The sequence below is a fragment of the Cyanistes caeruleus genome, chromosome 17 (assembly GCF_971803275.1).
Source record: "Cyanistes caeruleus chromosome 17, bCyaCae1.hap1.1, whole genome shotgun sequence".
NCBI classification, from domain to species: Eukaryota; Metazoa; Chordata; class Aves; order Passeriformes; family Paridae; genus Cyanistes; species Cyanistes caeruleus.
Genome location: NC_141717.1, coordinates 9,310,372 through 9,331,626, shown reverse-complemented (window position 1 = coordinate 9,331,626; position 21,255 = coordinate 9,310,372). Strand labels below are relative to the sequence as shown.

At 43.6% G+C, this 21,255-nt stretch overlaps 2 protein-coding genes and 1 long non-coding RNA gene across 6 annotated transcripts; 1 reads left to right on the top strand and 2 right to left on the bottom strand.

Moving 5' to 3' along the window:
• Positions 1–426: 426 nt before the first annotated feature.
• On the bottom strand, positions 427–14,944 carry REXO5 (RNA exonuclease 5). Of its 3 annotated transcripts, none has more exons than XR_015277395.1 (19): positions 14,653–14,944; positions 12,858–12,979; positions 11,842–11,968; positions 10,883–10,967; positions 10,274–10,423; positions 10,039–10,127; positions 9,118–9,233; positions 8,208–8,346; positions 7,551–7,645; positions 6,099–6,201; positions 5,373–5,509; positions 4,950–5,058; positions 4,500–4,610; positions 4,240–4,377; positions 3,658–3,750; positions 2,995–3,214; positions 2,110–2,480; positions 1,609–1,718; positions 427–659 (listed from the first exon to the last, which is right to left on the bottom strand). XR_015277395.1 is itself a non-coding variant. In XM_086854694.1 (19 exons), the coding sequence occupies exons 1-19, from the start codon at positions 14,767–14,769 to the stop codon at positions 590–592; spliced, it is 2,325 nt and encodes a 774-aa protein (XP_086710820.1). In that variant the 5' UTR covers positions 14,770–14,891; the 3' UTR covers positions 427–589. The 3 variants fall into 3 exon arrangements, 2 of the variants coding, with proteins under 2 accessions (XP_086710820.1, XP_023792469.1); XM_086854694.1 differs by having other exon boundaries at positions 2,287–2,480; positions 14,653–14,891; XM_023936701.2 differs by lacking the exon at positions 14,653–14,944 and adding an exon at positions 13,332–13,387 and having other exon boundaries at positions 2,287–2,480.
• Positions 14,877–20,323, top strand: ERI2 (ERI1 exoribonuclease family member 2). Of its 2 annotated transcripts, XM_086854695.1 has the most exons (8): positions 14,877–14,984; positions 15,092–15,225; positions 15,579–15,706; positions 15,858–16,011; positions 16,521–16,621; positions 17,369–17,450; positions 18,133–18,221; positions 18,431–20,323. In XM_086854695.1, exons 1-8 carry the CDS (start codon positions 14,962–14,964, stop codon positions 19,763–19,765), a joined length of 2,046 nt encoding a protein of 681 aa, XP_086710821.1. In that variant the 5' UTR covers positions 14,877–14,961; the 3' UTR covers positions 19,766–20,323. The 2 variants fall into 2 exon arrangements, with proteins under 2 accessions (XP_086710821.1, XP_086710822.1); XM_086854696.1 differs by lacking the exon at positions 15,092–15,225 and having other exon boundaries at positions 14,900–14,984.
• Positions 20,291–21,214, bottom strand: LOC111936002 (uncharacterized). The gene is made up of 2 exons (XR_002867967.2): positions 20,501–21,214; positions 20,291–20,389 (listed from the first exon to the last, which is right to left on the bottom strand). It is a non-coding gene; the product is annotated as an uncharacterized LOC111936002 (long non-coding RNA).
• Between the last annotated feature and the right edge of the window lie 41 nt (positions 21,215–21,255).

Sequence of the window (21,255 nt, the reverse complement as noted above, 5' to 3'; positions counted from 1 at the left end):
TACATGGAAACTTTTTGCGTGTGAGGGGAGGGTGGGGGTGGTCAGGGAAGGAGGAGAAAGCTGAGATTGTCCAAGAGGTATGAATCACTGATTCCTCCTTTCCGTGGACTGAGTACAGCACTTTCCCGGAAAGGAGGCAGCGACTCCAGTTCAGGAGTTGGTGCTGCAGTTCCAGAAATCCACACAATCCCTGGGGTAGCTGTTAACTGCTGAGCAGCTGCTGCAGGTTCTGCACCGACCTGGCTGGCTGGTTCATGGCCTGGGATGGTCCAGGGGAGATGCCCCAGCCGGTACCTTGGTCTCCAGCAAGGAATGACATCCACAGGCCAATCCTGCCCAGCTCCTGTGGAGCACTGCTCTGGTTTGCCCTGCCTAAGCACCTGCCTGGCTCAACCTTCCCTCAGCAAGAAGGGTTAATGGAAAAAGTTTTGTGTTTTGAGACACTTTGAATGGCTTTTATTTTTAGACGTTGTAGAAGATACAGAGTGAAAGCCTATTGTTCTTCTGGTAAGAGATCTTTACAAAGACATCAATATTTAAAGTAATTAAAAATATCTTAACAAAAGACTTTGCTTAAAAACTTGGCAGTTTAACAAGCACTCCTCCCTTCATCATCTTTTATTCCCATCAGACCAAGGCCGGATTGTGATCCATTTGTGCTGCAACACAAACAAGAGGTGTGTTAGTTCTTCTCAGTTCAGCCTTTGTGCACATAACTCTGCTGGGCTGGCAGTAAGAAGCCTGTAACCCCATGGGTCAGCATTCTTTTTCCACCCCACAATTATTTGGCATCCTTTTTAATCAAGAAGTCTCCTCTGAGCTGTTGGTCCTCAGGGAAACAGTAATACAAGAACCTCACACTTGGCAAGAAATCTCTTCCCAGCCTGAGATGGAGCTCCCTCTCCTTTGCTTAGGAAAGATTGAACCTCTCTGGTTAATAGTTAAACAGTGAGATTGTGGCAGTTCAGGCCCAGGGGCTGAAATGCAGGAAGCCCACTCCAGCTGGAAGTATCCCTGATAGAAGTACTGCAGTCCAACTCAAATGCATGACTTGCTCCTTTTTATAAAAGCTGAAGGACTCAGTGAACAAATTTGGGTTTTCTCATTTTTGTCCATCACATGAGAATAAGGGCATGAACCACCTCTTTGATCAGCTGTGGCTGAAGCACATTGTGGGGTACCACAGCACAACTACTGGTAGGTGAGGCCTTGGCTGCAGTAATTGGGTGGTTTCAGAAACCAAACCCCGGCAAAAATCCTGCCTGCTGTGGAAACTCTGCTTGATTCTCTCAAGGCCACATAAAACTTCTCTCATTGTCAATGGGGATGAAATGTCCTCTGAGGGAGGTGGCTGAACTGATAAGATCTGTACAGTTAATGAACACTGTGGACCCTCAGATACATGAGCTGTGACTCAGGCCTGCTTTTTGTGCAGTACTTATGGCTGAGGTTTTATTGGCCCAACATGAAAGATTAAGCTCAACAGCTTCTTCAGCCTCTCTCTTGGGCTTTCTCTTCCTTGTGCAGGGCTTTAATTTTTAGTAGATCGAGATAAAAATACTTGGCTCTGCTTTCCTTTGATTCTTTGCAAAATAGGTAGGAAGTTACCTGTTCACTCCAGGAAAGAGAACAACACACAGGGTGTTACTTTGCAGGCTTCTATAAAGCTTTTTGATATGGTTGTCTAACTTCTTCACCTTTTTCCTTAGATCCTGCTCCTGCATAAGAGAACAGAAACATTCAAATCCTCCATTCATCAGCAATTGTACTTCTAAGTGTGTGGGGAGGCTGACCTGTGGGATGGCCCAGATGAAAGCAGCAGTGATGCTGCTCCTGCCTGGCACTTGGCAGTGCAGTGGCCCAGCTGCAGAACCACAGGCCCTGCTCAAATGGCACCACAGTAAAAATGAGAGCTGCATCTCCATCCCTCAATTAGAGCTCATCTTTCCTGTGCAGCCCCACAGCCACTCACCTCTCCCTGTGACTCTTGTCAGCTCTCCAGTGCCAGGCTCCAGCTCCTAGGCAGCACCACCCACTGCCCTGTGCAGCTAAATGGTTTGAACATTATGCAGTGCCCTGTAAACATCCCCTTATCTCGTGTGGAATTACCTCTCAAAGTGCTCTATGGAAACTGATCCTTGGCAGCTCCTTTGTTCCAGCACAAGGAGACCCTTCTGTCACAAGCAGCTCTGCACCTCAGTCAGCTCAAAGTTACCACTGCAGGTTCCCAGGGCAGTCCCTGGGACTCACTAATTGCAACAAACATCAGCAGAGCCTCACACTCACAGAGTCAGACAGCTGCTCCATTTTCTCATAGAAGATGTGTTTTCCTTGTTTCCCATTGCTGTGATTCATTTGCCAAATCCATCTCCAGAGGTGACCTGGAGCAAGGGCATTCCTACTTCTTAGCTTGCTACCCTTCATGGTCCATCCATTTATAGCTTCAAGGGCATCCACAGCACTCTGGGTTTTCTGGAATTCTGAAATGCATAGAGAAGGGAACATGCTTTGGCAATGCTGTTCCTGCCCTCCTTGGCACCTACAAGACAGAGCTAAAGGTGTGGAGCTGGAGGGAGAGGAGAAACAAATCACTGCAGCAAGCAGATCCTCATCTTGCTACAGATAAACATCAGACTAGAAATGCCAGTTGGCTGCAGCAGCACTCACCAAGATGTTCTCACCTTTCAGAGGTGATTACTGGTCTGGGTGAAGCTGCACAGTAGCCACCCCTCCCTCACATGGAAGTACTGGAGCCCATTAGCTACCCTAACATTTTCAAAGTAAATGTTTGGAGTTTTTTTAAGCAGGTATTTTTTCCTCTTAAATATTTAGCTGTAAAGTGCTCCTCTAAACACTATGTGCTTTCACTGGAGCGTTTTAAATACCATCCCTACCTATGTTTCAGTAGCTCTTGCTGTGCCTGTGCAAAGTCCCAAGGGCCGCTGAATGAGCTTATTTGAAGGAAATATGCAGGCTGTGTGTGAAGCTACTTACTGAGGAAACAGCAGTTCCTGTGCTTTCCACTCTGAAGATCCTTTGGCAGGAACAGTGTTTCCAGGTCTTTCAACTGGCTGAATTCTTCTTGCAAGTCTGTCTCTGTTAATGACTTCTTTAGACCAGCCACATAAATCACACCTTCATTTTCTACATCCAGTTCTAATTCCTTAATCAGAACATTGCAGTCCAGCATTGCTGCAGTGACTGGTCTCTGGACCTGGGGTGGATGCAGCAGGAATAAAAAGCATGTGAGCCCACACTGCTCTGTGCTCTGAGCTTCTATTTTAAAGTGCTTTTCTCCCATTACCAAAAGTAGGCAGGTTATTTTCCATCACTTGAAATAAATACGACTAATGAAGGCCAACTTAATTAGTCATGATAAAGGGACACTATAAAACTACAATGCCATACTCTGTATAGCCCTGTTACTTGGATCTGCCTTTTCAAGATGCAGCTGGAGATCAGAATGCTTCCTAACTCCCTAAGGAAAAAAAGAGGGATCCAGCCTTTTCCTTTCTGCCAGTGGTCCTAAATTGTTCAGGGACAGGAAGATTGTAACAGCACAAGCAGCCAGCATTTGCCCAGACACACTTCTGTGATATTACTGATGTGTTGGAGGCTGTGCCTGGGCTGAACATAACTTTTGCTGTTTGTCTTTACCTCAATGCAGGATCCTGCTACCTCAGCTCCATTCAGGCTTTCCACAGCAAGCTGGGCAGCTTCCAGCACTTCATACTGGATACAGACATATGGCTTGAAATAGAAGAGTAAGATACTTCAGGTTTACCAATGAGACACATTAGCCCTCCCTTTTTAAAAAGTCATGTCTCAATAAACTTGTGCTTTCTTTTAGAACTAGAATAATATAAAAGTCTGGGGGTAAATATGTAACGCTCCATATACTCTAGCTGTTTAAAACCCCCTTCAATTAACTCTTCAATTAATACTACCCTTTCTTTTTCTCCTTTGGCTGTTAAAGGCCTTAACATATCAGTTCTCTTTAAAAGAACAAAAACCACCTCAGTTTCCCCAGTGTTTCAAGTCCTCTGAGCAGCACACGAGCTGCACTTGTTATTGTGTGGGGCAGCTTTTTAGGCACCCTGAATGATTGTAGTTGATGACTTCAACTACCACAAAAAAACTCCAAACAGAATAACTGGTATTTCTTTGGTTCTAATCCATACCTTCCAAGAGTTTACTCAGACCTTCCAGGCCTGTCAGCAACCTTTGAGTGCTCCTCACCTGGAATGTTTCAGTTACCACTGTAAGGGACTGGATTGGTCCACACCTCCCAAATTCTTTCTTCACAGACTTCATGCAAAAGTTTTCGTCAAAAGGACCTGCGTAAATTGTCAGCATGTCAGTCAGCTTGCTTCTCACCTGTTGGAACACAGATTAGAGAAGGCACTTCACAAAGCAAAGGAACTAACTAGTCAGTGCCTCTGATAAATCACATCTCTACAAGCTCAGCATGAAAACTATTCTCAAACAAAAAATAGTACCTTTTCATAAAGTCCAGCATGAAGGTGAGATGCAAGATACTCTGGACCCAAACTGAACCCAATGATACTGAATTTGGACAGGGGAACATCTTCCAAGGCTCTCTGAAGAATCTGGAGGGACAAGAGCACACAAGGCTCAAAGAGGTACAAGACAATTGTACTGCAGAGGATGAGAAACAAGGGTATTGAATTTAACTCCCAACTTTAATTTTCATTATTGTCCAAGAAAGCCCTCAGGCAGAAATTCTTCTGGGGTGAGTCAGGAGAGGATGCAGAGGATCAAAGCTCATTTCCGAAATGCTCAAATGGATTTAGCTAACCTGGTATTAACACTATTGCTAACAGTACTGTCAGTCAGCTTTTAAAATAGGACTCATCTACCCACTCCCAGAACAAGAACAACTATGAACTATTTTGATGTTTAGACCAACCCACTCTAAGTCCATTCACCTGTTTGTTTGAAGTGCTCAGGTTACTCTGACACAGGCCAGAAGAGTCTAATCCCTGTCTGCCCAAAAGGAGGGGTTTTTGGCCAGTCTCCTGCAGACAATCTAAAAAACTATCAGAGAGAAGTACACTGTGAATCACAATACTTTTCAATATGGGGAATAAAAACTTTCAAGAAATGCTTGTCAGAGAATTACAATTCATGTAAGAAATTTGAAAGAATATTCTTGTCCACGACATCAAAAGAAGCCTAGGAAATACTCTGTGAAATTTAAGATGAAACTGCTTAAAGTTTTGCAGCACTATGCTGCAATTATTTGTGTCTGTCTGAAGATCCTGATGGCTTCTGAAAAACATAATGCACTTGTTTGATTTTACTGAGGATTCAACTGAAGGAAAAACATACATATCTGAGAATCTTATTACCATGGTTTGGATAATGGTGGAGGCTCATTCAGCTGTTTCTGGAACCCACATCCTTGTGGCTGTAGAGCAGCTTTGTTCTGTGAGACCTCAGCCAGTTTTTCAGCTGTCAGAAGCATCTCCAAGTTTAGTTCTGCTACCTTGGGGAAGGAAGAAGATTATTAGCTGGCTTTCATCTCATCAGCTAATTGTAACTGACCAAAAAGCCTGTGCTTTCCCTGTGAGTCACACAGGCACACTCCAGCAGTGGAGAAACATGGGCATTAATTTCTTGCCTTATTATTTTCTGTTGTCATTTTCAAGCATGCAGCACTCACAGCATCAACAGGCAATCATCTCCAAGAAAGTTCTCTCCGAAATCAACAACACAAGGGACTCATAAAACCAGCTGAATCACTACCATAACACACAAGGCCTCTCCTTTCATCTAAAAAAATTACAGCCATTCCTGCAGGCTGGAAGTGTCTCAATCCTTCTTTACCCAGTGCCCTCTTCAGGATCAGCAGAAATGCTGGCTGATGTGAGTACTGAGCACTGGTAGTGCCCAGGATATTCAGGTACCTGGGTATAGGCTGGAAGTAACAAGCTGTCAAAACTGGGGCCTCTATCATAGCTCCATTTTCTCTTTTAAATCAACAGAAGGATGGGCAGGATTGAAGTTTTTTTCTTTGAAAACACAATAACATTATGTTCCATATTTTAGGACAAATCTTAATTAGATATAAATACCTTTGTTGGTCCTTGCTCAATGAAGAATTGAGCTAATTCCAATGCAGCTCTAGCATCTTCTGTAGGATCATGCCCAAGTTTCTGTTCACACTGGATCTCCTTCCTAGGGTATCAAAATTAGGTGTACAGGCAGGTTATCTTGTTTTTCCACACTGACAAATATCCTGTCTTTTCTAAACTGGGTCCTTTTCGGGTAAAAGAGCTTTCCCCTCTCCAAAAAGGATTTAAGTTCTGTGCAGCAGCATTCTTGTGAAATATTCCCAAAAGATACTGCAAGAAATGTTTTTGCAATGTTGAGCAAAATGGTTTATGGAATTTACACAATCACAGAATCACCAGGTTGAAAGAGACCTTCAAGATCATTGAACACCTTAACTGAACTATGGCACTGAGTACCACATCCAGCCTTTTTTTAAACACATCCAGGGATGGTGACTCCACCACCTCTCCAGGCAGACCATTGCAACACTTTATCACTCTTTCTGCAAAAAGCTTCTTCCTAATATCCAAACTATACTTCCCTTGGCACAGCTTAGTCTGTCTCCTCTTGTTCTGTCAAATGCTGCCTGGAGAAAGAGACCGACCCCCACCTGCCCACAAACACTTCTCAGGTAGCTGCAGAGAGTGATAAGGTCACCCCTGAGTCTCCTTTTCTCCAGGCTAAACAACCCCAGCTCCCTCAGCCGTTCCTCACAGGGTTTGTGTTCCCAGCCCCTCACCAGCCTCATTGCCTCCTCTGGACACGCTCAAGTGTCTCACGGTCCTTCCCAAACTGAGGGGCCCAGAACTGGACACAGCACTCGAGGTGTGGCCTCACCAGTGCCAAGTACAGGAGAAATTTGACAGAAGCAGTGCTAATACTTGCTATTCTGATGCATGACTACTTTTAAATTTTACTTCTTTCTTGACCAATGGCTCAACTCACAATTTGTACACAGAGTGGAAGGCAACCTCCAGTTCAGTGAAGTTTGGCACTGCAAAGCATTGCCATTCACTGTGAGTATGGGGAGAACTATCTCACTAAGATACTATCCAGTGGTAGCTGATGCACTGAGAAATATGATTTAAGTCAGAAAATTAGACTTTCATGCCTTAACCTTTCTTTCTTGCCAACTGAAACAGCTCTCATCTGTGTGAGCCAAAGTGCCTCTGTTGTTCTACAATTCAATACACCTCTACAGCCCTGCAGGAAGGCGAGTTTTGCTGGGACTCAAATCTGGTTGGGTCACAACATTCCTGCTTGCTCAAAGACAAGCCCATTTATTATGCTCCCTGATGTTTCAAGCAGCCACTAAATTCCTTTTTACCGTGTCTTACTCACACAACCTGCTCCTTTCTTTTGAATCTTAGTAACAAAATAATAATTCTGATACTATTAGTGGCACAGTAAGACCCTATGACCCACCATGACAGTTTCTAATCTTTCCCATGACAGTACAGTAATGATCTTACCCTAAAACAGCTTTGGCTAGAAATTTCAGCTTAAATCTTCGACCTTCACTTCTGGCAAAAAGCAGTGAAGTATCAATAACACTGGGGTGGATCATCTGGAGGAGAAAAATCATTCCCTGTTTAGTTTAAGAACAGCAGACATACAGAACTGGACAGTAACTCCACAATTTTTTGGGCCTCTGCCTTTTAATTTCAGCTGCCAGTTTCTCTCTGACAGATACCTCATCCACAAGACAGCAAAATGAATAATGAAACAAGTCCAACTCTCCTTTTTACTTCCCACTCTAGTGGGAAGATCTAGATTGGGTTAGAAAGATTAATTATGATTCAAGCATTTTAGATTGATTGAATTACCCACAGAAAGGACTTCAGTTCTCCCAATGACAGAGCTACCAGAAGCATCTGGCTGAAGCAGAGGGGTAAAGCTGCAGTTGCAACAATATCTGTGTCTGGACAGACTTTTGGTTCTGAACAGCCCCTTGCAAATTTTAGAACTGTAATGAGAGTCCTTGACCTTTAAATCCTTACAGATAGGGTTATTCATAATAAAAAGCAATTAACAAGTGTTTGCTAATAAAAAGAGCAATTGTTAAAGAGTGTCCAGGTGTGAAATGAATAACACAGGGTCAGGAAAAACACTCTTAAAAACATACTCACTTCCAAAGCCTGAAGATCAGAATTTAAAGAATGACCCACCAGCACTGCATCATGGGGAAGCATTTTTTTTAGCCTGGTTTGGATGTCTGACAGTCTTGTCTTCACTGGAAGAAGCATTTTCTTTGTGATTCCTGAGAATCTTCAAAACAAAAGTTGAGTGAGTTAAAAGCAACACATTAGCAACACTGTGTGCTAGAAAATATTACAAGCAGGTCCTATAAAATATGAACTTTGTGTAGCAAATCACAGAATGCTATTTACTGTTTTCTGTTCCAACATCAGAGGATATACTGCAGCTAAACTGCTAAGAGTGCTACCACATCTGCTTCAAAAGTTTATTTCTCCCAGGTATTCTTAAGTGATGCAGTTGGCATCAGACAGCACAGGTAAGGAACTACTGGAAGTCTGATGGTGAAGGGAGATGCTTCCAAGTAACCCGAGGGGACTGGGACATCACATCCTCAATAAAGCCAGGTGAAGTTTTGAAGAAGACAAGCCTTGAGTTTTGCCTGCTTTTGTTATAATCCTGAGCCTCACCCTAAAGGTGTGTACAAGCTCTATGCATTTTTTACATATGAGTAAATTTAGCTATGGACTCCATCTTATTTTATAACCAATAGTGAAGAGTAACTTGTACCGTGTATCATTAATTTGTAACAGAACTTTCCCGTGGACACTGCAGGATGGCAGTGGTTCTGCCTGGCAGCCCTATGGGCACTGTGCAGCAGATTGTACACATAATGTTGGTCACTTTAGTCACACAGCAAGAACTGTATTCTTAACACTGAAGGATATGCAGCAAGCATCTGTGCAAACCAAGGGGTTTCTGAAAGGTCCTGTGTAACAGGCTGAATTTGAAAGGGCAGCAGCTCAGAAAGACAAAGAGATAAGAAAGGTTTGTGCAAGTGACCTGGTGCGGTAGTTCACCACTGTGCTCTCAGGTTTGACCAGCTCATTCAGGAGGCACTGACCCTGTGCATCCACCAAAGACACACGGATGACTTCATTCCCTTTTGCAGTCAGGCACTGTCAGGAAGAAGCAGAGGCAGTTGTTGAATCAGCAAGATGCTGCCACTCAAAAACCTTAGCTAACATCAGCTTTGGCTGCAGCAGCATCACTGTGAAGGAGTTCCCTGACTTAGAGATGTACCACTCACAGCTGGTGGGTTTATACGCTCCTGTGCTTCATTTCAATTGTTAAATGTGCACTGTAAGCACAGCAAACACCCAGGCAAGCATGGCACAGAAAAACCTTGTAAAGAAGTGCTGATTTCACAGAATCAGTCTGTGCTCTGCACTGCACAAGTGCCACTGACAGCACCAGCCCCAGAGACGTTATACAATTTAAAGGCAGAGCCCAGGCTGTATCAATAGTTAATGCCGGTGCCAAACAGGCATCTCTGCAAGGATAAAACTGCCCTAAAGGAGGAGTCTTCACCACAGCAGCTGCCAGAGGAACTGTGATGGCTAAAGGAAAGATGTGTGACAGGAAAGTGTCTTTCCTTTCCCAAACTTTGGAGGTTTGGAATTTCTGAGGAGGAATTTCACAGCAGTCTCATGGGTTATTGCAGCATTGCTGACAGGCCTGGCAGATCCAGCTGCTGCTCTGGGACTCCACAGAACTGAGCTGTTTGCTGAGGATATTATTTCTGTCTTGTTGCCAGAACCACTGCTGCATTAGCACTGGTACCACCAAGGAAGGGACTGGCAGCAAGATACCAAGATATCAAAAGTGGTTTCACAAATACAGAGTGCTTGGCTCACTTGGGAGCAGCTGGTAGGAGCTGGGTGCCTCACTCTGTTTTGTAAGGCCACACACACTGAGTTTTACCATTTCACAATCCAGACCGAAGAGGGGGCTGCTGTCTGTCCTCTGCTCATCACACTCTGTGGAGATGTAGCCTTTGCATCCAGGGGAACCTGGAGGGAAAACACACCCAGGAATAAGAAAAATAACTTTCTTCTACAACTCATCTTATATGACAAACTGTATCACTAAACTGTCAAAATTAAAAATAACCCCCAACACAACAAAACAACTGAACAGCCCTCACTCATAAACTGACCTTCTATGGGATAATCATTTCTTTTCTGCTCTTCTAAAGTTAGAGTATAGCTTGTAAGGCCTTTTTTTTTTTCTCCATATCTCTGAATGATGGGATCACATTGCAAGTCTGAGCTTTTAATAATGCATTCACTGCTGGTGGAAGTCAAACCTGTAAAATACAGAAGCATCTGTCAAGCTCAGTTTCTGCATCAGATCAACACTTAGAGGCTGCACCATTCCAAATTACTACCTGGCACAACGGACTGGAGAAAGGGTCAGAGAAAAAGATACACAGTCTTCTTAGCTCAAACCTAATTTCTATCTCTGTCTCTTTGATTAGATACATCTTAGTATAAAATAATCACAAAATGGGTAGTAAAGCAGCAGGGATTTGGATTAAATATGTTAAAACCTTTTTCTGGTTTCACATTCACTTTGACAATCGGCCCAACAGGAGTTCCTGAACTAGTCAGGATAAGAAACTCATGGTTTAAGCCATTGGATGTGTTCCTTTCTAAACAAGTTTACCACGGCAGAATGCTGGGATTGCAGAGGATGCAAGATCGCAAATTTCTGATCAAAGTGAGTCACTCTCTTGAAAGATACAATGCCAACCCAAACAAAATACCTTGTGGAGTGTTTTGAGGTTTCAGGTTTGTTCCTTCTCCATACAGGCTGACCGGGAAGTTAGCGGAAGGTGCTAGTGTGAATCTCTGAAAAAAGAAAATGTGAAAACATGTTAGTTACTTTGAACAACAGACAGAAATAACAAGCAAATGAGGGGTTTATTGATCCCCAAACCAGCCAAATTCAGAGGAGGATGGATAAAGAAATAGTGGAAGTACATTTGGTGTTTTATCAAGTAGAAAAACCCAACACAAACCAAACCTGTTCCAACAAGCGATGATACAAGATTCTTTGTACTACAGGACAGATTTGCCTTGCCTGATATAATCAAGAAGGCAAATCTCAAGACCTTCTTTGATAGAAACTAAAGCCAGTTCCAGTCTTTCCAGTTAAGTTGTGATTTACATTTGCTGCAGTTCAGAAAGAACTCTCTAGAAGCTTGAATTCAAGTCCTTCTTTCTTTCTATCTTCCTTCAAAAATGTTGCTTGTAAGTCAGAAGATTAAAACAATTATTTAAATAATCTTTTTGGGAAATGGGAGAAACTAGACAAAGTGCAAATAATAAAAGTGGTATTTTTCAACCAGTGGGACTAGCATAACTCTATTGAGACCCTCCTCACTCAGAGTAAATTCCAAATTATTGAAATTAATCCTTGATATTTATAATCTAATTGACATCCTGTAGGTACAGGATATGTAACAGTCAGAGGACTGAAACATCAATGAACATTTCACCTGGTAAGGCTTCAAAGACACATGTCTTGAAATCCTGTTCCTAATATCAAAGTCCCTCTCCTTTGTTCTGAGCTGACAACTGCTGCAAACAGATCCTTCCACTTGCTGTCAAGGATGGCCACATCCTTGGGAATGGCAATAATTCCACTGCAGCCATTATCCCTGGGATGTGGTTTCAGGACTGAAAGAAGTTTAGAAGACACCGATGCAGTCTGGGGACTTACATGCCGGAACACTTTCCTGAGGTGCTTGAACTGTAAATAGAATCTGTAGAAATGGAGTTGGCTCATTTCATGTAGAACAACAACCACAACCCCAGCCAGGTGGCTTTGGTGATAAATATGGCACCAGCTGCAGTTAAAAAAGAGCAATAATTAAAAAAAAAAAACAAACCCTAAACATAAAAATCAAAGCAAAACAATTATCTATCAAACACTCTTAAAAAAAGTTGGAACCAGCCCAGCTTTTAAGTCAGTAAATGGCAAAGTGCCAAATTACTTCAATAAGAAGAGGCTTTACAGCTTATCTCAAACAGCCACATATTCCTGGAATCAACACAATACAGCAGACAGAGAAAGAGTTATTGCAAATTTCTGCTCCATACCATTTCAAGACACGTATACCTCATTCATATGCATCAGAATGTGAATATACCAGCAACAACTGTAGTGATGCAGTCTGGTGAATTAATGCATCAAAATAAGTTTCACAAAATAATTTTCTACTCACTATTAAAATCTAAAGTGGGATATTTTCTGCTTTGAGTTTCATTTGAAGATTCATTTTTGCCATTCAAGGTTATAAGCCCTCCTCAACCTTTCCCTTCCAGTACTGAGAAGTGGCCCAGTGAAAGGAAAAAGTGACTAAAATATGTTTTTTCTAAAATGCTCTAGAGCACTCTGTTTCAATTATATCTAACATGAAATGCATTAATATTTATGTTAATATTTTAACAGGGTATTTTGTTTCTCAGTGTGTAAAGCTTCTTCAGTTCCACAGCAGTCATTTACACACAGTTTTTCAAAACTGCATGAAACAAAACTATGGAATGGTAGGATTTCAGCCAGAAGAGGAATTCTGCTTTCTGGCCAAGTCTAACAACAACTGTATCTGCACAATCCAGGCTGCTGGTTATGGCAACTCCACAACAAGCATTCCAAAGCATGGCCAATATTCCTTTAGGAATGTTTGCACACCAGGGGAGAACACGAGACCAGGCTGATTGCAGCTGTGGATGTACCTGGGCTGTGCTGCACTGTGGCATTTCCCCAGAGCTGCATATTTCAGCAGCTCATACAGGTGGTCCTGGCTGATTTCGGAGTCCTCGCCAAGCAGAGCTGCTGACAAATGACACGACTTTTCCTGTGGAAAGGGAAAAACTGGTAAAGAGAGCTTTCATGTAATCACACCAGTCCATGAAAAAAGAAGGAAAAAGAAACTATTTGGATACTTCAAGCTACATTTAAAGTAACTCTTCCATTCTTTATAAACACAAGCTTCATTTCAGATCCCATTTTAGTATTACATTTATCAAGATTTCAGTAACCCAGGTACTCTAACTTCAGAGAGTCATTTAATAAAAATTAACATAAGATGTATGCAGTAAGGAGACAATTGACATGCAACACAATATCCTGGTCTCTCAACCCTGTCCCCTACTTGCTCCTGTAGAGCTTTAAACATTTGTACAAGTGCTACATACAGCCACTCATACCATGTGAGGTTTTCTCTATCTACAGTGTGGGATCTGCTCTGCCAGAAGTGTTTGCTGACCCCTGCAGGGAAAAATGCTTCAGTAAAATCCAAGGAAGCTGCAGAAAACAAGCAATGAGGAGATGAGGTGGGGACTGTGCCACACAGTTCTACACAGAAGTTCTTCAAGCCTAGATGCACAAATTCTTCTAAAGACTAATTAGCAAGTAAATGTGGCATTTTGGTGACCTCCACTGATCAGACGTTCTGTTCCAAAGAACTCCTGTAAAAATTTTAAAGATACTCTTTTTATAGGTGATAAAAAGACATCAAGGCATACAGGGGGAAAAACACCACACAACACTAGAGAATGTAAAACCTCACAGCATGAATAACCACTGGAAGTTCTTTTCCCCTGCACACTAACATGCTGTGTGCTCAGTAATTTGGACAGAGCCTGCCCACATGGGGCTGAGCTGGTGTGCTCTTCAAGACATTTGTCAGTGGGTAAGGAAGCTAAAGAGAGGTTTCAGTGTTTAAGAATCACCTGGCAATAATAGCACAGGCTGGTGTAATTGCTAGTGCCTCATCTCTCATGCTGAGACAAGTAATGACACCGTTGTTTTCACTACGGCCGAATTAAAGCTTTGCAGAAAAACCCACACAAAGAGCAGAGGTTTTGATTCACCAAGGAGGGGGTACTGCCAACCACGGGAATTTGTCTCTAGGGTACAAACAGGCCTGATCTCACAGGCTGGACACACCAGCTCCTGTGCCATGGGCACTGACTCAGTGTGCTCTGGGTGAGGTGGGGCTGCTCTGCATCCTCCAGGGGTGCATGTGCTGAGCACACACAACACTCCTTTCAAGATCTGCTTTGTTTATGACAAGATTATATTGGAGAATGTATATATTTTTTAAACAAAAATTCTTAAATGTAATGCAGAGCACTCCAAATGAGTTATTTTCTACATCTCTTGCAGCACAATCCAAGCCATCAACAGGCTCCCCAGGGCAGCGGTCAAGGCCCCAAACCTGGGAAGGTTCGAGAAGCGTTTGGACAATGCTCTCAGGCACACGGTGGGTGTGTGTCTGTGCTGGGGTGTCCTGTTGGACAAGAGGCCAAGAGTTGGACTCGAGGAGCCCTGTGGATCAACTCAGGACATTCTATGATGCTACCTGCAGGCACTAGCTGTACCCTACCCTCCCGGTACACTGCCGGTGTACACGGCTTTGCTGAGCTCCCAGCACCCCAACGGGGGACACAGCAACACCGCCGACAAGCGGCCGTGAGGGAAGCACGGCCCGCACCGCGCTCCTCACACCGGGCGCTCGGCTCTCACCTCGCGGCCCAGGCCCTGGCCGCCGCCATCTGCCTTCCGCCTCTTCCGCGCCGCCCGCGGCCCCTCCGCGGCTTCTCCGGGCCGCTTGCGCCCATTGAGGCACAGCCCCTTCGCCATGGCCCGCACGGGAGCGGCGGGGTCAGGCGGCCCCTCACGGCCCGGCGCAGCCCTGCGCTCCCGGGCGCTCTCGGATCGCGCTGGGCGGCGCCGGGGCCGCGGCCGGAGCAGCCGAGCGCCGAGAGCGCGATGGGGGCGGGCCCGCGGGAGCTTTGAAATGGCGGCCGCTCCCTGAGGCGGCGGAGAGCGGCCATGGCCACCAAGCGCCTGGCCAGGTGCGGGGCCGGGGCGCGGTGACGGCGTTCGGGCAGCCGAGGGGCTTCGGGCAGCCGAGGGGCCGCAGCGGTGGCGGGCGGCCCCTGAGCGCGGTCCGTGTCCGCAGGCAGCTGGGGCTGGCGCGGAGCAGCGCGCGGAGCGGGGCGCGGGCGGCCGCGGGGCAGCGCTTCCCCTTCCTCATCGTCCTGGACTTCGAGGCCACGTGCTGGGAGGACCGCGGGCGGCGCGGGCCCGAGATCAGTGAGTGCACCGGCCTGGCTTTGAACCATGTGTCGTCACTACGTGTCATATAGATATATATATACATATATATGTATATCACAGAATACTCTGAACTGGAAGAGACCGACAAGGACTGAGTCCAGCTGTTAAGCAAATCACAGGAATGAAACCCACCTTGACCTTGCCAGCATCATGCTTGAAATCTAAACTATATGTTTTTATGTATATATGTAGAATAGAATAGTGGAATATGCTGAGTTGGCAGGGACCCATTTTAAAATGGTGCCATTCCTGGGAACAGTTTTAACCTTCCTGGCTTTGTATTTTGTTTCTGTTTTGTTTGGTTTCTTCTTCTTCTGTGTTTGTTGCAGTTGAATTTCCAGCAGTCCTGTTAAACACCTCAACAGGAGCTATTGAATCTGAATTCCACATGTATGTCCAGCCCCAAGAGCATCCTATTCTCTCTGAATTCTGTACAGAACTAACTGGCATAACACAGGTATAATAGTGACTTAACATTGTTTTTCAATTGTACAATTGCTGTTTACTGTTTTATTTAAAGAGGCCTTTAAAGGGCTAAAAAGAAACAAACCTCAAATGAATTTCAGTGCATTCTAACACATACATGCTTCTTGTTCTGTTCCTTGAAGAAACAAGTTGACGAAGGGGTGCCTCTCAACATTTGCTTATCTCAGTTTTTGAAATGGATTCAAATGATACAAAAGGAGAAGAAAATTATATTCAGTACAGATAGTCAGAGTAATTCTTCAGATGCAAAAGTGTGTGCCTTTGTTACTTGGACAGGTAACATTTTCATTTGCTCTTTCTGCACAGTAATAACATTAGGTGGCGCTAGTGAGATTGTCTTCACTGCTAGGCAGCCAAAATCCTGTTATTAGATATTAAAAATACGGAATATTGGGATAGGACTGAAAATATGAAATCCATGGAATCCTGACATGTTCACTGCATCTTTGACTCCAGGGTCTGACACTTACATTTTTCGGCTTTAGTGAACTGTATGACTATTCTTACTGTGTCTAAATGTATTAATGATGTCTTTGAGATCTTTAACTGCATGAAATTATTCACTAAAACAGAGATTTGCTTCTTCTGATGTCCCATTGCAGCAACTCTAGGGTTTCCCATGGACAATCACTTCACAGCCTGTCCCTACTATCCAGCAGCACAGGATGCTGACACTGTGTTGATGTTGTGTCCCTTTATGTAGACTTTTAGGCCACATAAAGGGACACATTTGTGGATTTTAGGCCAGTTCTGTAGTAGTGGATTGACTGGTTTTCTCTGCACAGACTGGGACCTGGGTGTGTGTTTGCACTACGAGTGTAAAAGGAAGCAGCTGCGCAAACCTGACATTCTGAATTCCTGGATTGATCTCAAAGCAACGTATAGGGTGAGAAGATTGACAGACTGAAACATTTCTACCCACCCTCACCTCAAAGGCTGACTGTAACTGAGCTTACAAGGCAGGGTTGTATGTCCCACTGACCAGAGCAACCTGGCTTTATTTTGTGTTTATGAGCTGCTCTTCCTTTCCTGACATGTTTTGCTCTCCTTGTTTCCTATCTTTTTTTGTCTTGTGTGCCTTATATGGGTGTGAAGGAAGTCTTCATTATAGTCTACTTACAGGTACCTTACAGGTAGGCAGCAGAATTAGGTCTCTAAAGATAAACACCAGGAATATTCCCCCTTTCTAATGATCAAATCAGATACTCATATCAGGAGCAAGTAGTAGTACTCACTTTTTTCACTTACAAAAATATCCCTACTTATGCCAGATATTTTCATGCCCATGCCTTTGATTGCACCTTAAGGTATTATTTATAGTTGTATTCTTCAATTCTAGTCTGTTAAGACTTTCATCAGTGTAAGCCATAGAGTGCAGACAAATGACTTTCAGAGCTCAGACAGAATGGATTTGCTTAAGACTGAGAGAAGGGATTCATGGTTCTTTCCATTCTGATTTTTAACAGGGTAAGTCACTTATAGTCTTATCCTCACTGTAAAATGCAGATACCCAACTTGCTTAATTGCCTTGTGAGATTTATTATTCGTAAGGGGGTATTTCCAAAATGGCTTTGCTTCACTAGGGAAAGGTTTTGAAATGCTTCATGTTAAGCACCTGCATTTCTTTCCTTAGGCCTTCTATAACAGAAAGCCTAAAGGGCTAAATGGAGCTTTGCAGGATTTGGGAATAGCTTTTGAAGGACGGGAACATTCTGGTAAGCATGATGATCCTCATTTTAATACATATATAAATATATGTATCTTATAAAGCTAAACAGTACTATTTAGCTTTAGTTAGCTAACTTAACCTAAAGCAGCTAGTTAATAGTCATTACTCTGAGTAATAATTACTGTTTCAGGTTATGCCATGTTCTGTCCAACAGACCAGATCATCAAAACAAGAAAGGCAAAGTGCTCTGAGATCAGTTTGTTATTTCTAACCTCATAATTAATTTCTGAAATCTCTGCTACTGAGTGCATGTTCACAAGATCAATTTATGAATTGCTAAGATGCAAAAGAAAAGAGGTGAATATAAAGAAACTTGATTTTACCTGATAGCTCTGGGTATCATGTTAATATGAGAGAATTCCAGCACAATATGGTGGTTTTTTTTGGTTTTTTTTTTACTTGATTAATGAAAAGAGCAGGGATATTTAAAATTGTGAACAGATATTCAGCTCTATGGATAATCCTTCAGATGTTTCAGCACAGAGAATTATTTGGAATTTTCTACTTCCACTTCCCTTTTTTGAACTAGATGACTAAGTGTCACAGTTATGTAACTCCTTGTCATTCATGTAAGGCTTACCTAGATTACATTTTTCCTGTAATAAGAACTATCCCCAGTAGCAGCTAAAAAAAAAAAAAAAGACATTAATATAACCATACTTTGGAAGGGTTGGATGATTCCCGGAATACTGCTCGTCTTGCTTGGAGGCTGATTTGTGACGGATGTGTGCTGAAAATTACTAAATCTTTGGATAAGGTTAGTCACTACTTTGTATCTTCTGTCTACTTGCTTTGTAGCCTGCAATACAGAAGAAAGGTGAGCTATTCAAATAATAAACCCAGCATGTTGACTATGATTTGGAAAGAACATCCTTAGGCTGATACGCTTATTAATTTTGTACATTTATTCCCAAAATGTCTGGGTATTCACTTTCCAGAATCTGCTTTTGTTTATGGACTCCCTAGGCACGTCAGAAGAGTAATTCAATTTCCAGAACACTGACTGTAAACATCATTGACAAGACTCCACTGGGAAGTAAGAGCAGACCTGAAACATCTAGAGATGGAACTTGTGAAACAAAATCTGTGGCTGAGAACAAACACAACAATATTGCTGGAAACAGGATAAATTCTAATGCACAGACTGGGCAACAGCAGATGACTTGCACTGATCCCTCTGCAGATGTCCATGTTGTACCCCGCAGCAGCTCAAGGACTGAGTTCCATGCTCAATCCCAAAGCTCTTCAGCAGCTTCTTCTGACAGATTTCCTGTTCCTCTGGCTCTGGCACAGCCATGTCCCAGTCCTGCATCAACAGGCATCCAGCAGGGATTGAGCATTGGGCAGCCTCTGAGAACAGCCAGGCCCAGCCTCCCCGTACAGGGATCAGGGCTGGTGCTTGTCTCCACCACCATCCCCTCAGTCACTCTCTCCAGTGGGGACATCAGCACCAGTTCTGAGTGCTTGTCTCTGCTGACAGACTGGGAAGATATTGCTTTGATACCACAATCTCAATATGAACAAAATTCAGACTCTGTTCAGCTCAAAGATGACTCAAGTACAGATAATCTAACAGTGCTTGAAGAAGAAACTATTTCAAAACAATTGGCTGTGACAAGTTCAGATAATCAGAGTTTGGAGGAAAGTGTAGCACCCATGGAACCTCTGAGGTCTGTTTACAAAAGTCCTGATACTACAATCTATAATATAGGGACAGTACAAGGGCAGACTTTGCAATGTTCAGCTTTTAAATTACCATCTGCAAAGGGAAATGCTGTTTCAGCACAATCAGCATTAATTAGAAATTACTCTACTCCTTCAGAGGCTCCTAAAAGAAAGCCAACTAGTCCAAAAACATGCCCACCAGCAAAAAAACAGTCTTTTCGTATATATCAAGAGAAAACTTCCTCTTTTGCTCACTCCTTACCTTTGAGAAGTTCAAATTTGCCCAAAGTATCTCCTGCTGTTTTGAACTCCACAGTCAATTTGAATGAGTCTGTAAGAGCTGTGAGAAATGGAAAATCAACTCCCCCTCTGTGTAACTGTGGCCGAAGAGCCAAAAAACTCTCTGTGTCAAATGCTGGCCCAAATCACGGCAGAGCATTTTTTTGTTGTCCTGTTGGCAAGCAAGGAGGTAATAAGAAAAGTTGTGGATACTTCAAGTGGGAATATGCACTTCTGAAAGAGAAATCTAACAGTCTCACCTTTAACGCTTTGACCTCTCTTGGAACTGTTTCTAGTAATACAGAAAATTCCTCCTACAAAAAGTATTTGTGTCTTAGACCCTCTATGAGAACTTGAAAAAAGATAATTTTTTATCTGAATCCTAAACTCTAATGCTTAATGTAATCAGGACAGTCAAATTATGTCAGATACATATTCTCAGAATGGGACAAAAAGGACTGTTCTTGGTTAACATTGATAGAAAGGAAAGTTCCTCAAACACACAAAAATATCAGATCATAAAGTAACTCCTTAATGAAGTATGAGAGAACAGATAAAACTATTAAGTGCTAAAATTAGAGTATGAGCAGCAGCTCCCACAATTCTTAAATTTATGTTGTCATATATTTGAAATACTTTACTAGTCCAGTCCTTAAAGATTTCAATGACACAGATTTTATTTGCATTTTTTCTCTAAATGTAATGCCTGCAACTTTTAATTTTTGAAACTTTTGAAACATTTAAAAATCTCTTTAGAAGATGTCATACATCAGAAGTGATTCTTGAAGCAGTAGTATTTTTACTCTTAGTAATAAGAGTAAATAATAGTATTAAACTCTTACAGAGTTTTTTATCCTTTAAGTAACAATAAAGATATGATACTGACATTTCATTAAATACTTTATTTAACACACATTACTGTTGTGCTCTTGCCTCCCATTTCATTTGTATCACCGTCTGCTTTAGCTTGTAGTGTAGCCCCTGGGACAGACAGATGATGGGAATCAGATAAGAATGTATTCAAACCTAAACTAAGAAGGATATAGTGTAATGTCTTACTTTACACTACTGTGTAAACCTGCCATGTCTTACCTTGTAAAAGATCCTGCAAAAGGGCAGCAAGTACTTGAACTTTTTGCTTCTAGTTCAGTTTGCTTCTGATGGAGGTTTTCCTATATTGAATTTGGAGCAGCTGCCTTGGTTAGTTTTTTCTGCAGATCAGAACCTGTTACAATTCTTACCCCAAGAAGCTTAAAAGTTACAGCAGGGAGAGGCGGCTCTTACGGACCGGGATGCACACAGACACTTTCCTTTAGGAACTACACTATGGGCCACGACTCGTCTGTCAGCACATGTTCGCTAACCGTGACACCTTCGGGAGTCGGGGGAGCAGGGGAGCAGGGGAGCAGGGGAGCATCTCTCTCCGTGGAGCGCACGGGGGGGTGGCGGACGCAGAGCTGGACCGAGGGCTGCTCGCTCCCCTCTAGCGCGCGTCCGCCTGCTCCTGTGCCCCCAGTTCCGGAGTTATAACACAGACTTTAACTCTGGGCTCGGGGGAGGCGAAAGCGACCCGCGCTCCGGAGGCTCGCTCCCCGCGGCTCGGTCCCGGAGGCTCGCTCCCCGCGGCTCGCTCCCCGCGGGTCTGTTCCGGAGGCTCGCTCCCCGTGGGTCGGTTCCGGAGGCTCGCTCCCCGCGGCTCGGTTCCGGAGGCTCGCTCCCCGCGGCTCGCTCCCCGCGGGTCTGTTCCGGAGGCTCGCTCCCCGCGGCTCGGTCCCGGAGGCTCGCTCCCCGCGGCTCGCTCCCCGCTGCCGCGGCCGCCGCTCCAGGTGCGGCGCTGTGCCGGGCGG